The following is a 15,368-nucleotide window of genomic DNA, read 5'->3' on the forward strand; positions in this document are numbered from 1 at the left end:
AATCCACAGCTCCTCTCTCTGCTCCAGAGGATTTTAAAAATATATCCCAATGCCACAAAAAATGCATCAGTGACGTGGTTGAAATCTTGTCTCCAGAAAACAAAAAACTGAAAACAAGCGGTATCAGTGACTGTGTGTTTGATGTGGCTCCTTGCAGTAACATAGAAAACATGTGGCTCTTAACCTCTGACTGGTTGGCCACCCCTGTACTAGAGTATCACACTCAAAGTTAGCATACTTAAAATCAATGTTACACAAGCAAAACAAAAATGTACATAGAGAAAAGTAAAACTATATATAAAATACTTTTAAATGCACATCAAGAGTTGTGATGAGGTGCTGATCTGGAAGTAGAACTGTGTGCATATATTTTATTTGGATCTGTTCATTTTTTAGAAGGTCTGGGTCCTACAACTGATGATACATTATCAAGAAATGCATTCCTGAGTAATTAATTAACTAATCATTAGGCTACTTGAAGAAAAATAACCTGCCACTTAAACAGCAGAATAAATAAAACATCAAGGCGGCAAACACAGGTGTATAAACAATATAAGCCCCATTGCACCGGCAGCCACAGTCTATGCCACAAACAATCTTTGCAATAATGTTCTAATAGTCTTAGCCTAATACTAAAGCTTCTGTGGTGTTTTACCTCCCAGTAATGAGTTGGCTGACGCGTGATACTCTACTCCTGTGTGGATATTGTGTTGTTGTTTTAATGGAGAATAGGTATAGGCTCGTGATCAGGTGCAGCAATACAATCTATTTATTGTCAATTGTGTGCATCGTGAAAGTAGAGTACATCTAACAATCAAAATGTGGTACTCACACACTCGCAATACGACGGCCAACAATCATATGCCCTTCCTGGGTCAGACACACCCAATCATGTGACAACTAAAGTAAACTAAATATAAAAATCATAAAAGAACAGCTGAACAATGATATCCATTATTTTTTATGACAAAAGAAAACCTGGTGCCAATTGGCAACAGGTGAGGGATATATATTTACTATCTGCAAACAAACACAGATAACCAGCATTAACACACTATGACCCTATGATGCATTCACTTCACATCATATATTTTCCATAACTATTTTAGTTTGGTGTGTAAAGGAATATGTATGTGAGCTGTTCATACAGTAGCCTATTAAACCCAAGAAATAGCCTGAATGAAAATTATGATAAATATAAATGGGAATATAAAGTGTTTCTTGCATAGACTGTTTGGTTTCTTCCTGACAAACTCTTATTCTGTCTAAATTGAATTGTTTAATCAAAGGTAATGGGACAAACAACAGATCATATAATAGCGATTAACAAGTCATTTAGACCTTTCCTTTTTTAATTATTTAGTTGTAATTGCATACGTTTTGATATATTCATCTTTGAGATATCCTATTGTAACCCCTACTAACGATGTAAAACTGTTAATCACATTGTTTTTTTGTTTTGGGAAGGAGAAATCTCAGACATTGATATCTAAAAGCCTGGGGAAAAAAAACAATCGTAACTATTTGCATGGCTAAATGCCACTAGAAATGAGAAAGAGATCACTCTTTGATATACATTATTATTATTGAAATAACAAAATGTGGTCCATAAAACAAGAATTCACACTGCAAATGTCAGTATTGCCAAATTCGATTTACTGGAATGTTAATACAATTTTAACAGTAATTTGAAGTAACAAGAATTACCTAAAGTATGTACATCAACGCACTGTTAGGCAACATGTTCATTAAAATAATAACAAATGGAATTAACAAATAACTGGCAACAGGAGTTATTAACAACGAAAGGGTTATACAAAACATGTCTAAAGGTGCACCTTCCAGATCCAACATGGATCTCAACTACAGATAAACCAGAGGTACTGGAGTAATGTACTGCTGTGTGCCATATCAGCTAAATGTAAGCATAGCCAACTTATTAGTGCTCTTTCATGAATACTTTCATATAGGTGCCCAGGGCTTCAGCGTCCTCCAGTGTGACAGCATTGTAAAGAGAGGCACGAATTCCTCCAACTGACCTGCAGGGGGGAACAAAGCGCCATGTTAAAAGTCTAAAAACCTTACATCACAAGAAATGTGATTAGGTATCGAACTGCTGTTGTTCATTTGTAACTTGACCATACCTTTCTTGTGGAAAACTATAGGAACTAGTATTCGCTGTAGTAAACCACAAAATACAGCAAAAGGTAGGCATTAATGCAACAACAGGAAGCTTGTTTCACTAACCTGTGTCCTTTAAGCGATATCATTCCACGCTTTGAAGCGCCAGCCAGAAACTCCTTCTCCAAGCCTTCATCCCCCTCTTTACTCCCGATGTGAAATGGTACATTCATGCGGCTACGACAGGTTTCATCAACAGGACACCTGCACACAGTGATAAAAAATTCTAAGTATTTCATTGAAATCTGATTTCTTGCTTCAGTCATTGTATATAAATAACCTGTAGTATGGTCCAGAAGCCTAGACTCAAGGGTTTTCCTCTTGTTATTATGTTTTTAGTTCCGATAGGATACCAAATTATGTTAATGTTTTTTTCTTATTAGCTTTTTAACACATGTATCTGAAGTTTTGTGATACATACTCATAGAAACCGTTAGAGGCGTTGATGATGTCGTAAATCATGGAGGACTTCTGCTTGTTGAGGGCCTCCATAGCAGCGCTGCCGCCATTGTTCTTGATCCACTCCAGAACCAGACCCATGATGTAGATGCTAAGCAAAAAACATTAAGTAATGAATCATTTTTCAACAAGATGATTGTGACATGTTATTAAATATCTGTAAAGAATATTTGGGGAAATACACTTTGCTTTCTTGTTGAGAGTTAATGACATGCATCAAGGATATGTTTATTTCAAAATAGCATTTTACATATCTCACATTAATATATTGAAATCCCTCACTCTGTATTGAACATGGGAGCTTCTAACAATAAACCTAGGTGAGTCTGTACCTGAAACATGGCGGTGTGTTGTAGAGGGAGTTCATGTCAGCCTGCACCTTGTAGTTCAGCACAATGGGACAATCGTTCAGAGCGTGGCCTAGCAGGTCCTCCCGCACAATCACCACAGTCACCCCAGCACAACCCACGTTCTTCTGGGCTCCGGCGAAAATCAGCCCAAACTACACAATGCAAGACAGCACATTGAAATATGCCTGTGTATAACCACAGACTTGAATGGATCAGCAAAATATATGGCTGTGTATATAATCAAGTCAAAAGGGCTTTCTTATGTAGTGGACATGTAAAGTTAGCATGCTGTTAACAGGTCATCATTTGGTCATTTTTCTGTTATAACCTTTTATTTTGTAGTGTTTTCTTTTTAACATCAGTATATCTCAGGTCCTATTGTGACTTCAATGGGTGAATTTACAGTATATTGACGCAGTATTTTTCTCACAAACAAATCAGATTAATATAAACATTTGGAGGAAAAGGGCCCGGAAGCAGAAGAGAAAAATGTATTGGGTGTCCTTCTTGTCCTCACCTTTGACACATCCACAGGTCGGGACAGGAAGTTGGAGGACATGTCGCTGACAAGGGTCACCCCGTTAGTTTCGGGGGTGAAGTTGTACTCCACGCCGTGAACCGTCTCGTTGCAACAGTAGTACACGTAGGAGGCTGAGGGGTTCAGGGTCCAGCTGCTGGGGTCGGGGATTTCTGAGGCGGGGGAAAAGCAGAACAAAGTTAAACCAGACTACAATAGTTAGCCAGACTTACACAGTCAACCTAGATAGGAGTCTGCAGCCACGCTTGTCTTCTGTGAGAGACTGAACTTTTGAAAGACTAATGCGTGCACAAGGACAATGATAAATAACACAGTGATATTAATAGTTTACATAAAGACATTCCATTAAAAGGGAAAAAAAACGCAGACAGAAGACCTGTGTAAGAACAGAATTCCTAACATGTGTGTAAAAAAATTATTTGAATGAATGTTTATTTAAATTAATTTTCAAAAACTGTTTCAAAAAAAATTTCCCCTCTGTGGGACTAATAGAGGTATTCTGATTCTGACAAGCAAGAACAAGAAATCCATCGTAAACCCTAGTTGACACCACATTGTGGAAAAGGCTGCCCGCATACCAGAGTCTCATTGGTAGTCTATAGCTCTATTGTTTATTATGCAACAGCCTGAGCGTACAGCCAGATTCTGCAGAGGGGCTGTCGTAATGCAGCATGAATGACAATGACCTGAAGCTATTTTTTAATGAGGTGATTAAATCTTACTTTAAACATAACAAAAAATATGAATTCACGAATTTGAAATGTGTCATGTATTCTAAGAGATGTCTTGATTTACTGATTACTTGACCTGCTTGTCATTGCAGTTTTCTTCTTTTGTTAGTATAGACAATAAATACTAATTGGACTGCCTCAGCAACAACACAACATTCACACAGACTTACTCGTGTAACTGTCCAGCTTCGGGTGGACAATGTTGACTTTCCCGTATTTCTCCGCTTCTTTTGCTGCTTTTTCTGACCATGTGCCGGTCACCAGGTAATCGGCACATGTGTCCTCTTTGAGTCCGATCAGGTTGAGAGGAACAGCACTGAACTGCCCAGACCCCCCGCCCTGTAGGAACAACACCTTATAGTTGTCCGGGATGGTTCTGTGTAGACGAAAGGTCACTTTGTTAAATACTGGTCCCTTGCAAAGTAGTATATCATTATTTGACACATTATTAACGCTGCACACCATTTTCCATTGTTAAGCTTTCTGGTGTACTAAATGCAAGTGGTAAAGTACATACATGTTAGTAGATTACAACTCATTTGAAATATAATTCATAAATTGTAGAGAGAGAAAAACACAAAAATGACAAACATTTTTGACAAAATATAAAAAGTAGAGCAAGGTTGAACTCTTCTTGAATAATCTGATGTTACAATTACTTGGAGAACATGCCTGTTGATCAACAAAAACTATGTTTGCAGCACGGCCCAACCCTAAACCCTTTTTGGCATGCAGCCATCAGTAGTCTAAGAAACAGACAGTCAAAGTGAAGGACTTGAAGGAACATGAAAGAGAATGAACCGGTATAATTAATGTGGCAAATAAATTATGCCTATCATGCTAGATTAATATACTCTGATATTCTTCTGTATAGGTTTTGGGTGTGCCGGTTTCCCTTGGTGATGCTCTATTATCTCAATCAGAACAACCTTCTGGATCCGCACCAGTCTGGTTTCAAGGCAGGTCACTCCACAGAAACTGCTCTCATTGCTGTCACGGAGGAACTGCACACTGCCAAAACTGCATCCCTCTCCTCTGTCATCATCCTATTGGACCTGTCTGCCGCATTCGACACGGTGAATCATCAGATCCTCCTTCGCACTCTCCAAAAACTTGGAGTTTCAGGCTCTGCACTTTCCCTCCTCACCTCATACCTGAAAGACCGTACCTACAGGGTGACTTGGAGAGGGTCTGAGTCCGACCCTTGTCAATTAACTACAGGGGTCCCTCAGGGCTCTGTTCTTGGTCCCCTCCTCTTCTCCTTGTACACAAACTCGCTCGGATCAGTCATTAGCCCGCATGGTTTTTCTTACCACTGCTACGCTGACGACACCCAATTAATTCTGTCCTTTCCCCGCTCAGAGACCCAGGTCGTCGCACGCATCTCTGCTTGTCTGGCTGACATCTCTCAGTGGATGTCTGCTCATCACCTCAAGCTCAACCTTGACAAGACTGAACTGCTCTTCCTTCCGGGAAAAGATTGTCCCACTCTTGACCTAACAATCAACATCGGCACCCCAGTTGTTTCCCCGACTCAGACTGCAAGGAATCTGGGTGTGACCCTAGATAAACAATCTGTCCTTCACTGCAAACATCGCTGCTACAACCCGTTGCTGCAGATACACACTTTACAACATCAGGAAGATACGTCCCCAGCTGACACAGAAAGCGACTCAGGTTCTGGTCCAGGCTCTCGTCATCTCACGCCTAGACTACTGCAACTCCCTCCTGGCTGGTCTACCTGCATGTGCCATCCGACCTCTGCAGCTCATCCAGAATGCAGCGGCTCGTCTAGTCTTCAACCTTCCTAAATGTTCCCACACCACTCCGCTCCTCCGCTCCCTTCACTGGCTTCCGGTAACTGCTAGAATCCACTTCAAGACACTGGTACTTGCTTACCATGCTGCGAATGGATCGGCCCTTCGTACATCCAGGACATGGTTAAACCGTACACCCCAGCGCGTGCACTACGCTCTGCATCAGCCAAACGACTCGCTGCGAGGGGGACCCAAGTTCCCATCGGCGAAAACACGTGGGTTTGCTGTCCTGGCTCCAGGATGGTGGAATGAGCTCCCCATTGACATCAGGACGGCAGATAGCTTGCACATCTTCCGGCGCAAACTGAAAACTCATCTCTTTCAACTCCACTTCGAGCGATAGAACTATTAACGAAGCACTTTTATACTAATAAAGGACTGGCTTATCTAAAGCCAGTTGAGTAGCACTTGAAATGTTTGGCTCTATGAAACCTGATGTACTTATATGATTCTGTTTTCTTCAAGTTTGTATTTTGTTGGTCGAACGCACTTATTGTAAGTCGCTTTGGATAAAAGCGTCAACTAAATGCAATGTAATGTAATGTAATGTATTAAAAATAAGTCACCACAAAATTCCTAGGTATGACGCAGCCACAAAGTATGTTACAAATACATATTGTGAATATTGAAAGTAAAGTAAGCAGGAAGTAAAAAGATAGGTAATACAGTAGATGCCATGTGAAACAACAAAAGCAGCACTTACAACAACTCCCGCAAGAGACTCTCTGTTTTGGTGAGGATGTTGTTAAAATCCGCAGATCGGTGACTCATCTCTGTAACAACAGAATCAAAAACATTTAAATGTACTAACCTTTAATGCACATTTTTTCTATAATATATAGATTCTATAATAACATTTAAATGTGGAGAACATCTATCAATCGGATGGGAACCTTTTTGAACACAGAGCCAACTGTGGATTTTGTATCCAAGCACTTCCACTGAAGGCCCATTATGAATAGATCTATCAATGATCAGTATGAAAAGCTAAATTGCAGAAAAAAATGCTTTAAAGCTAAATTGTAAGCAGTCTTTTAATGCGTTAAGATTTTCAATAACATATGTATTGATCACGAGTAATACAGTAATTATTTCCTCATAAAAACTGAAATGCACCACATTTTTTGTTTTACTCACCGAGCACGCTTATACCCATTCCACTGTAGCTGAGGAACTCCTTCTGTGCTTGAAGCAGCACCTGCAATATAAAGCAAGGTGTTCAGTTTTTCTTTAAAATCTTAAAACAACCATTAACAAAAAAAGTCTACAAGTAAAAGTGTAAGCAACAACAAGAATTAGAAGTGTCTACAGCCATTAGGGTTGCAAAGGGGCGGAACATTTCCAGAAAAGTTTCCATGGGAAATTAAGCGGGGGAATTTTGGAAATATTCGATGCAAAATTATACAACAACATTTAAACGTTTTTTTAAGTAGAACAGAACAAGTTTTAATTATTTTATTGAACAATTATTTGTGTCATTGAAGAACGAAAACAGGAATGTTGAGTTAAATATTACTCATCCCCCCCAACCCCACTCATTAAAAAATGAACAAAAATGCACCCCCCATCCAAAAATCCCCACAAAATCCCATTCAAAATGTTAAATAAAAAGATGTGGCTTCATTTGTCTTGTGCTTTGGGCTCAAAAGTGTGATTCAGTCTTCTCGAAATCATCTGTGCATGTGATGGAGGAATGCACAGTGCCTGTGTAGGGGGTGTGGTCTCAATAGCCATATAGTAAGCAGTGTTCTATGGCATGGATATTCAAGTGTACTTGAATGGCATCTGTTTGTTTTGCGTCAAGATTATGCTAAAATATACTTTCCCCAACTATATTTAAGTTCCCTATGAAGAGCCAACCTTCAATTTGGAAAATTCCCAGTTTATTCCCATAAATTCCCGTTAATTCCCATGGAAAGTTTCCATCTTTGAAAATTCCCGGAATGTTGCAACCCTAACAGCTCTCAGCTGAAGATGTTCTGTATTTTCTTTCCTAAACATTCAAATCTATTGCTCCCTCTATTCATAATGCTCCAAATAGTTATGCAGATTGCATGTGATTTGTTTTAAGTGTAGTTACAGCAAGACTTGCTTAAATATATATTGATTTCTTCAAATATTGTATTTCATGCTAGGAACTAAACATACAAATGACAATGCCAACTTCACAGATGTGAATGAGACTGAATCAGGAATGAATTAAGCAGTAGGAGCCTGTGACTGCTACTCTAACTAGGATAATAAAACACAGAAGATTGCTTTTGTTATAGCATCTGAAAAGTGGGATTTATTTCTAACATCTAAGATGTTTTTCTGCCATCTATGGGATGCATCTGCTCTTGTCATGAAGCACAAAGGAGCTGTTTTCCACATCAATGAACGAGGCTGATGCAACTCCACACACAATTTTCATTGTAGCCTGTTGGAGCTGCAGACAGCAGCACTGTCAGCCAACACACATGATCTCACATGACTGCTTGCAAGCCTCTCATTGCAAGGAAAAAAACTGGCCGACAGATTCACAGTTAAATATGTACATGCTGAGTTTTCATGTTGCATTGCATTACAAGTTTTCTCGTCTTATGCAACGTTTTTATTAGACTAATAAAAGTGAGGATTTTAACTTACGGATTGGGGGAGTTTTGCAGGTCCGGCGCCAAAGTTGATGGTTTGTTTCTGCTCCATGATGTAAAACAATGTTTATTGGTGGATGCTTGCTCAGTTTGGTTCAGCGATGATCAGTGAATGATTTCCCCTCAGCCTCAGTTACTTCTGCTCTCCTCCTGCACTCGTTGGCAATGATTTAACTGTGTGTAAAATGCTGCGTTCAAGTCATCCTCGTAAACAATAGTGATCGAGGAATGAACATAGCCAGTGAAAACTGCAGAATGCAACTTTTGAAGACGTCAACTTGATTTGTCTTACCCAGACTGCTGAAGCCTCATAGTTTATTCAAATGAACTGTGGAATAACCTTATACACAAAACAACACTTTGTATTTTGTCCCCCCTCACTTCCATTGAATGCAAACCATGAAGGGTTAATGTGTGATGTGTACAGGACAGGAGGACAGGAGGAATGGTTACAGCTAGGAAAACCTGTTACACTGTTTATGGCACCTGCCTTTTGTTTTAAGAAAACTACCCTTTAACCCAGTTTTACCCCGTTGATAAACCAGGCTTGTAATAGTTTGCTTCGTAGTGTTTTATTCATTCATGAGCACGCAGTGGAAATACTACCAACATCGGCATTTCCTGAAGGCAGCACAAGGATCCCACATTTTCAGACAGCCATCCTATTGGCTGGTGTCACATGTCTGTTTGGTAAACGGCTGTCATTGGTTAATATCGATTTAGATCTGGACTGATTGGCTCCACTGTAACGCCACAACAATGTGGGCGCGCGCCTGACACGCACGTGACAGACAGACAAACAACTGTCCTTAGAAACGGTTAATTCAAATAAATGTAAACTTTAATGAGTGAATGAAACTCTGTAGCAGATGTAGCCTTGCATTGTTTTTCTTTTTTAATTGTGTTCATGTCTATGGATGCCATCGTGTAAAATGAACAGTTTTAAGCGAGCTATTTCTGAAATAATTCCTTTGTAGGCTACCAACCTATACTTAACACTGGAAGAAATGCATTACATCCTAACTCTGACATTGTCCTTTCTCTTACAAGTAATTAAAAGTAAAGTAGTAAATACAAAATCATCATTTCAAAATCAGTGTTGTTCAAAGTGTTTCTGTAAAGACACAGGTTGCATGTTTAGTAAGAAAAGGAGATAAAGGAGACAAATATTTGATGGGTACAGCGGATATCAGAGGAGCAGAACAATCTCATAAAGAAAATCTCAGCTTCATGTTTGGCAATCCAGTTAACTTGCCAGAGTCAGCAACACTGAATTTAACAAAACAAAAAATCCCAAAACATACCAACTCTTAATATAATTGTTTTATTATTTACTTTATGAAAAGTGTATATCCATACTTAAAAGCCTGTTGAAGTACTTACAGATAGAAAGGTAAAGCTCAACTGATGGTCCCAAATATATACCTAATACCTAATATACATCGTAGTGCAGTGAAACCAAGTTAAAGAAACACAAAAGACCAAGCAGAACTTGAGCAGGCAAAGCATAGTGTTTATCCCAGGTTCTTCTTACATTACTAAATCATTATATTCAACAAGGCTGCTGTCCATAAAGGACAGTTATCTCCATGAAATAATGTAAAGACAAAAAAGCCCAGAGCACAAACACGTTGACCTTCAATAAAATAAATTGGAAACTAGAAACGTGTGACGTGTTTCAGCAGCGTGTGGAAGTCACAATAGGCTCCTGACTGCTCTGCTCCTACGAAGAGATCACATGGCAGTTACTATGGTTTGGATGTGTTGGTTTAAACCTGTTACTTACTTGTGTTGTTAGTATTTTCTATATGAAGCCCACATTGAGTCAGGATGACCAGTGTACATCCAGGGTGCTCTCATCTCCAGAACAAACTATAAATAAACAATGAGGGCACAGTGTGACCTTTAGGACACAGATGAAAGAAAGTTCAGCTCTGCTCCTCCTTTGGGTGCCTGGCGACCCTTGTCTCCCCCGTCCTCTGTGTCCATGTTTTCCACCCTGACTCTCCCCCTTGTGCGCCACAGAAATACAGCAGGGAAGGCGTGCTTGAAGGCCTTCCTGAAGTTGTTGCCCATGAAGGCGTAAACGAGCGGGTTGACGGAGGAGTTGGAGTAAGACATGCAGTGACCCCAAATCTTCAGCTGTGGATGCAGAATTGAGACTGACTGAGATAAAAGACAATCAATCTGTGGCCGTTTTAGAACCAAGACAAGCATCCATTTCTGTCCCTAAAGTCTTGTCATTCACTGTCACTACCTGGAACTGCTCAACTCAGATTGATTCTCACTACCTTTCAAAGAACATTGGAACATTATAGATCAAGGCTGCCCAAAGTGGGGCCAGCTGGCCAAAAGTGTACCACTAAAAGGTTTGATTCAGCCTGTTGTTTCGAGCAACAACAAAAAAAGGATTAAACCAAATTATAATAGACTATATCATAATTTGAGAATGGCACACAAACATGACTTTGAAGACAGTTTGAGGTGAGCGAGGTAACAAGAAAATGGAGAGGCAGAGAAAGTGGAACACAGATTATAAGGCATTTCAATTTAAGGAACTTGGGATCCTAGTATAGTTTTGCATTTTAGCAATACACTTAAGTAAAATATGTATTCGCTTCTGCCCTGTGGCCAAAGATTAGGATTACATTTATTTTCATCATTTGCATTTTCAAATCCAGGTTGCACAATGAGGGGTTAAATATGACTGCACCATTTTGGATTATCTGTGCATATATAATAAGTCCCAAAATATGAATACAAAATGTGTCACCTTGTATAGAAGATAACTGCGGAGGCCAAAAGCTTGCAGGAGGATGCAGACCTGGATGGGGCCCCAGCAGATGAGGAAGAGAGCTACCATCACCACCACCATCCGGGAGATGCGCGCCCGTACGGCTGCTGCTCGCTCTGCATGAGCCTGGAGCTGGCGTTAGAGAGGCTTTGTAATTATTTGTATCACAATCTGTATTTTGTGGATTAAATAAGAAAGTAATTCCTATATCTTTCTCTTACTTGGTAGCTGCTGTCGATGGGATTCACGCTGGCTTGCCCCATGCGCTTTAGCATGAAGGCGTAACAGGCGGTGATGGTGAGCAAGGGTAGAAGGTAGACGGCCAGGAAGCTGTAGATGATGAAGGCTCTCTGGAGGCTAGCAGAGGGGAAGACCTCACTGCAGTACGTCTGAGGGCCAAACCAGTATCCTGCCTCCAGACGCTGGTACACAGCGACAGGGATCGACAGGAGCAAAGAGCCTGGGGAGGACAGAGGACAGGACAGTGTGACTCATCATGGTGTTCATAAAAAGTTCCATTACTGCCACTATAAGCTTAACCTGTTGTTACACAAAACCATCTTAGAAGCTGTCATTGGGCACTGTTTTAAAAAGGGCTTTCAACAAAAGGAAGGAAATGGAAAATCCCCAATTGTTATGTGTGACTTTGTAGTTATTTTAAAATGTCTTATTTCATTAAGAAGATATTAAGCTGACAAGATGTTGATAACAATTAAACCTAAGTTAAAAACGTTTCAATCCTTTTATACACTTACGCATTACAGTCAGTCAATCAATGTCGACATGACAGCAAGGCCTAAAAACCCAAAAGAAAGAGAGGCTATTCAAAAATAAATATATTCTGAACAATAATCCCAAATAAATTGCAGAAAGAATGTTTACTCCAGTCTGCATTAAATGTTTGTTTCATGATTTTTTCATTTTTAACACAACAGCAAAGGCAGCAAGCTCAGCTGCTTCAATACTTCGACTTAAGTTTAATACAGTGAATAAACTGTGGGGTTTTCTCCGGACGTTTTTCCTTGTACGATGTGAGGGTCTAAGGACATACTGATATGCTGCACAAACTGTGCGGTTGTATTTGCTGTAGGTTATTTTTGTATTATATGTACAGCACTTTGGCTCGACCAAAAATTGTTTAAAAATGTGCTATATAAATAAAACTTGATTTGATTTTGATTTGAATAAATAATAATAAGAGTGATTAGAAGGTAAACAGAGTACACCGTTAGCTGATCTGACTCTCCCATTGCCATTGTGTGTATAATGTGTTTGTTTGAGTGATACCTATCCAGATAGACATAGAGATGGTGAGGGCCATGCGAGGCGTGCGGTGTTGCAGCGACTGCAGAGGGTAGACGGTCACGTAGCAGCGGTCCACACTCATGGCTGACAGAGTGATACATGTGGCCTGAGCAGTCACCTGAAACATGAAGGTCACAGGGAAGATTTGTTTCAAGGACACAAACACTTTTCCCCTTTTTCATTTTCAAGTAGGTTTTATGTTTTGTATCTAGGTTGAGTCGCATAGTTTATGTAACTTAACATCTAAAATTGTTATTTTGCACATAATAGAATGTCAACATGGGATATAATCGGTTGTTATGCCTTGATAATAGAAGTAATGTTCTCCAGAGGTTCCAGAACTGTTTGAGTTTGTGTGTTTATTTGTGCATATCTCTCACTTGCTGCAGGTAGTTTACCAGTCGGCACATAAACTCTCCAAAGATCCAGCTGGGCAGTGGGTACAGTGTGGCAGTGAAGGGTACGCAGCACACCAGAAACAAGATATCGCTTGTGGCTAGGTTTACTGGAAGAGGAGGAGAATAGCCCAAACAGAGACATTTAATTCAAGACATGTCAAGTAGAAATGCACTCTTTCAAAAGTTCCCCAACGCGCCTGTGTTCAGCAGTTTGCTGCTTTTATTGATAAAGGTATAAAGTAATACACTTTAACAATGAATTTTATAAACAGACTAAACTAAACTAACTGAGAGCTTTACGGTTCCCTGTGGAGTGTTTGATCTTTTAGAAAGACTGTGGAACGCTTTTCTGTGAGTAGGTCACAGCGATGAACGGATGGAGCATTATAATATTGTACTAACATGAAAGTATTGTACAACCAGGCAGGACAGAAGAATACCACTTTTAAATTGAAAGTACCTAAAAAAAAAATCAGTATTGCAAATCTTACGAGGAGGAAAATGCGTTTGTCGGACCTTAAACATTCACAGTTTTGGTGAGTAAAACTGATTATGAATAAAACCTTTGCTTATTTAAAAGAAAACTAGAAGGCGCCTTACATGTGCATTACATTACTGCCTTGCAGAAAGAGTCCCCTCATCTCTTTAGTTATCTTTTGTTCGGTTTAGATTTCCTTTTTGTACACAATCTATAGTGTTGGGCATCTCTCTCCCACATTTCTTTCACTTGACACTGAAAAGACAAGAAAAGAGCTGCTATGCGCATACAAAATGTTACCTATGTAAAAGTTGGTGACGGTCTTCATCTGCTGGTGCTTGGTGACCACATGGATGACCAGCGAGTTCCCGACCAAGCCCACCAGCATGATGAGGCTGAAGAAAGTGGGGACCAGCCAGGCGTCCACCAGCACCGGGGGCCCCTGGCCCTCCAGAGCTGCAGACTCGTTGCACACAGACTCACAGTCTCCCAATGTCATCTTCACAAAGCACAGCCAGGTGGAGATCTGTGGTACAGACAATATTTAAATGTGGTCAAATCTGGGCTGATGTTATTATTATAATCTAAGCAAATGTAACTAAAAGATGATGACATCAAATTATAAAGACATGTTATGCTTTTTCTGAAATGCTTCTCTTACCTGTGCTGTTTGCTTCCACAGTGTTCCTCTCTCCGCTATACAAAGCTTTTGTCCCGCGCTGGTCAGTGATGCGCTGCTCTTCTGTTCACTGCAGGTCTGAGATGAAAGCACTGTAACCCCCCACCATATATGGGGAGAGGGGGGGGGGGGGGGTGTTTGGATGAGACAGGGGACATTTGGCTCTGAGAGTGTTTATGTGAGAGCAAAAGAAAAAGCGACTGAGGTAGCTTTTAAACCTAATCTCCTTAATTAGCTGTAATTGCCCAGGGCCCGGTGCCCTGTAAAATGACTGCAGCTAGATTGGAATCCTCTGAGCATCCAGAAGTTGCAATGTGTCTGCAGCTGAACAGTAAAATAGTGTAATGTTCAACATTGACGTCACAAAAGACCCAGTTTATCCTTAACTCTTTTCCAGTTAAAGTCTGTCTGAATAATTATTTCCTTTGCCTTCCACTTCCTCTTTAAATGTGCATATGTCAATCTACTAAAAGTACAGCCTAGAGGTTCCCGTACCTTCGCAATTAATTTCATCAATACTGAACCATAGTGGTTCAAACAGGGAAATCATAAAAATAGGTACTTACCTGCAAACCAACATGAGCATGAATCAGTCAGCTGGAGGCTGTGGTGACCGCCAGACGCCACAACAACAACAACCCGTTTTTATAGCTGTCATTACATCCTTCATGAGATTTGCTGCAGAGTAGCAAGTGCCAATTACACAGTGGTACAAGTGGAGATAAAAAGTGTTAAATTCAATGTTTACAGTTTGTTGTTTTGGAAGTTGTTTTTTGATGTATAGTTCTGGCCTTCAAACATATAAAACATGTACTTTAGAGAACCTGTCTATGCATGAACAAATATATATTTAGGTTAAATGTGTTGAGAGCTGCATTGTCATCCAGGGCTTCTGAGTACAGTTGCTCCTACCTATTCTTTCCCTTTGGTAAAACAAAAACAAAAAAAATCAAAAAAAGGTTTGGGAAACTGAATGTTACAACAAATGTGTAACATATTTTTTTG

The 15,368-nt window shown here is 40.0% G+C and overlaps 2 protein-coding genes across 2 annotated transcripts; both read right to left on the reverse strand.

The window, feature by feature from the left end:
* Nucleotides 1-1,637: 1,637 nt before the first annotated feature.
* Nucleotides 1,638-8,925, reverse strand: psat1 (phosphoserine aminotransferase 1). The gene is made up of 9 exons (XM_034238081.1): nt 8,705-8,925; nt 7,214-7,274; nt 6,780-6,849; nt 4,430-4,635; nt 3,508-3,680; nt 2,973-3,142; nt 2,603-2,731; nt 2,248-2,385; nt 1,638-2,039 (listed from the first exon to the last, which is right to left on the reverse strand). Exons 1-9 carry the CDS (start codon nt 8,759-8,761, stop codon nt 1,940-1,942), a joined length of 1,104 nt encoding a protein of 367 aa, XP_034093972.1. The 5' UTR covers nt 8,762-8,925; the 3' UTR covers nt 1,638-1,939.
* A 1,339-nt stretch (nt 8,926-10,264) lies between these two features.
* On the reverse strand, nt 10,265-14,434 carry kiss1rb (KISS1 receptor b). Its single transcript, XM_034237994.1, has 7 exons — nt 14,346-14,434; nt 13,985-14,210; nt 13,189-13,313; nt 12,791-12,926; nt 11,725-11,963; nt 11,483-11,635; nt 10,265-10,851 (listed from the first exon to the last, which is right to left on the reverse strand). Exons 2-7 carry the CDS (start codon nt 14,181-14,183, stop codon nt 10,615-10,617), a joined length of 1,089 nt encoding a protein of 362 aa, XP_034093885.1. The 5' UTR covers nt 14,184-14,210; nt 14,346-14,434; the 3' UTR covers nt 10,265-10,614.
* Nucleotides 14,435-15,368: the final 934 nt, after the last annotated feature.

The sequence above is a fragment of the Gymnodraco acuticeps genome, unplaced genomic scaffold (assembly GCF_902827175.1).
Source record: "Gymnodraco acuticeps unplaced genomic scaffold, fGymAcu1.1, whole genome shotgun sequence".
Taxonomy (NCBI): domain Eukaryota; kingdom Metazoa; phylum Chordata; class Actinopteri; order Perciformes; family Bathydraconidae; genus Gymnodraco; species Gymnodraco acuticeps.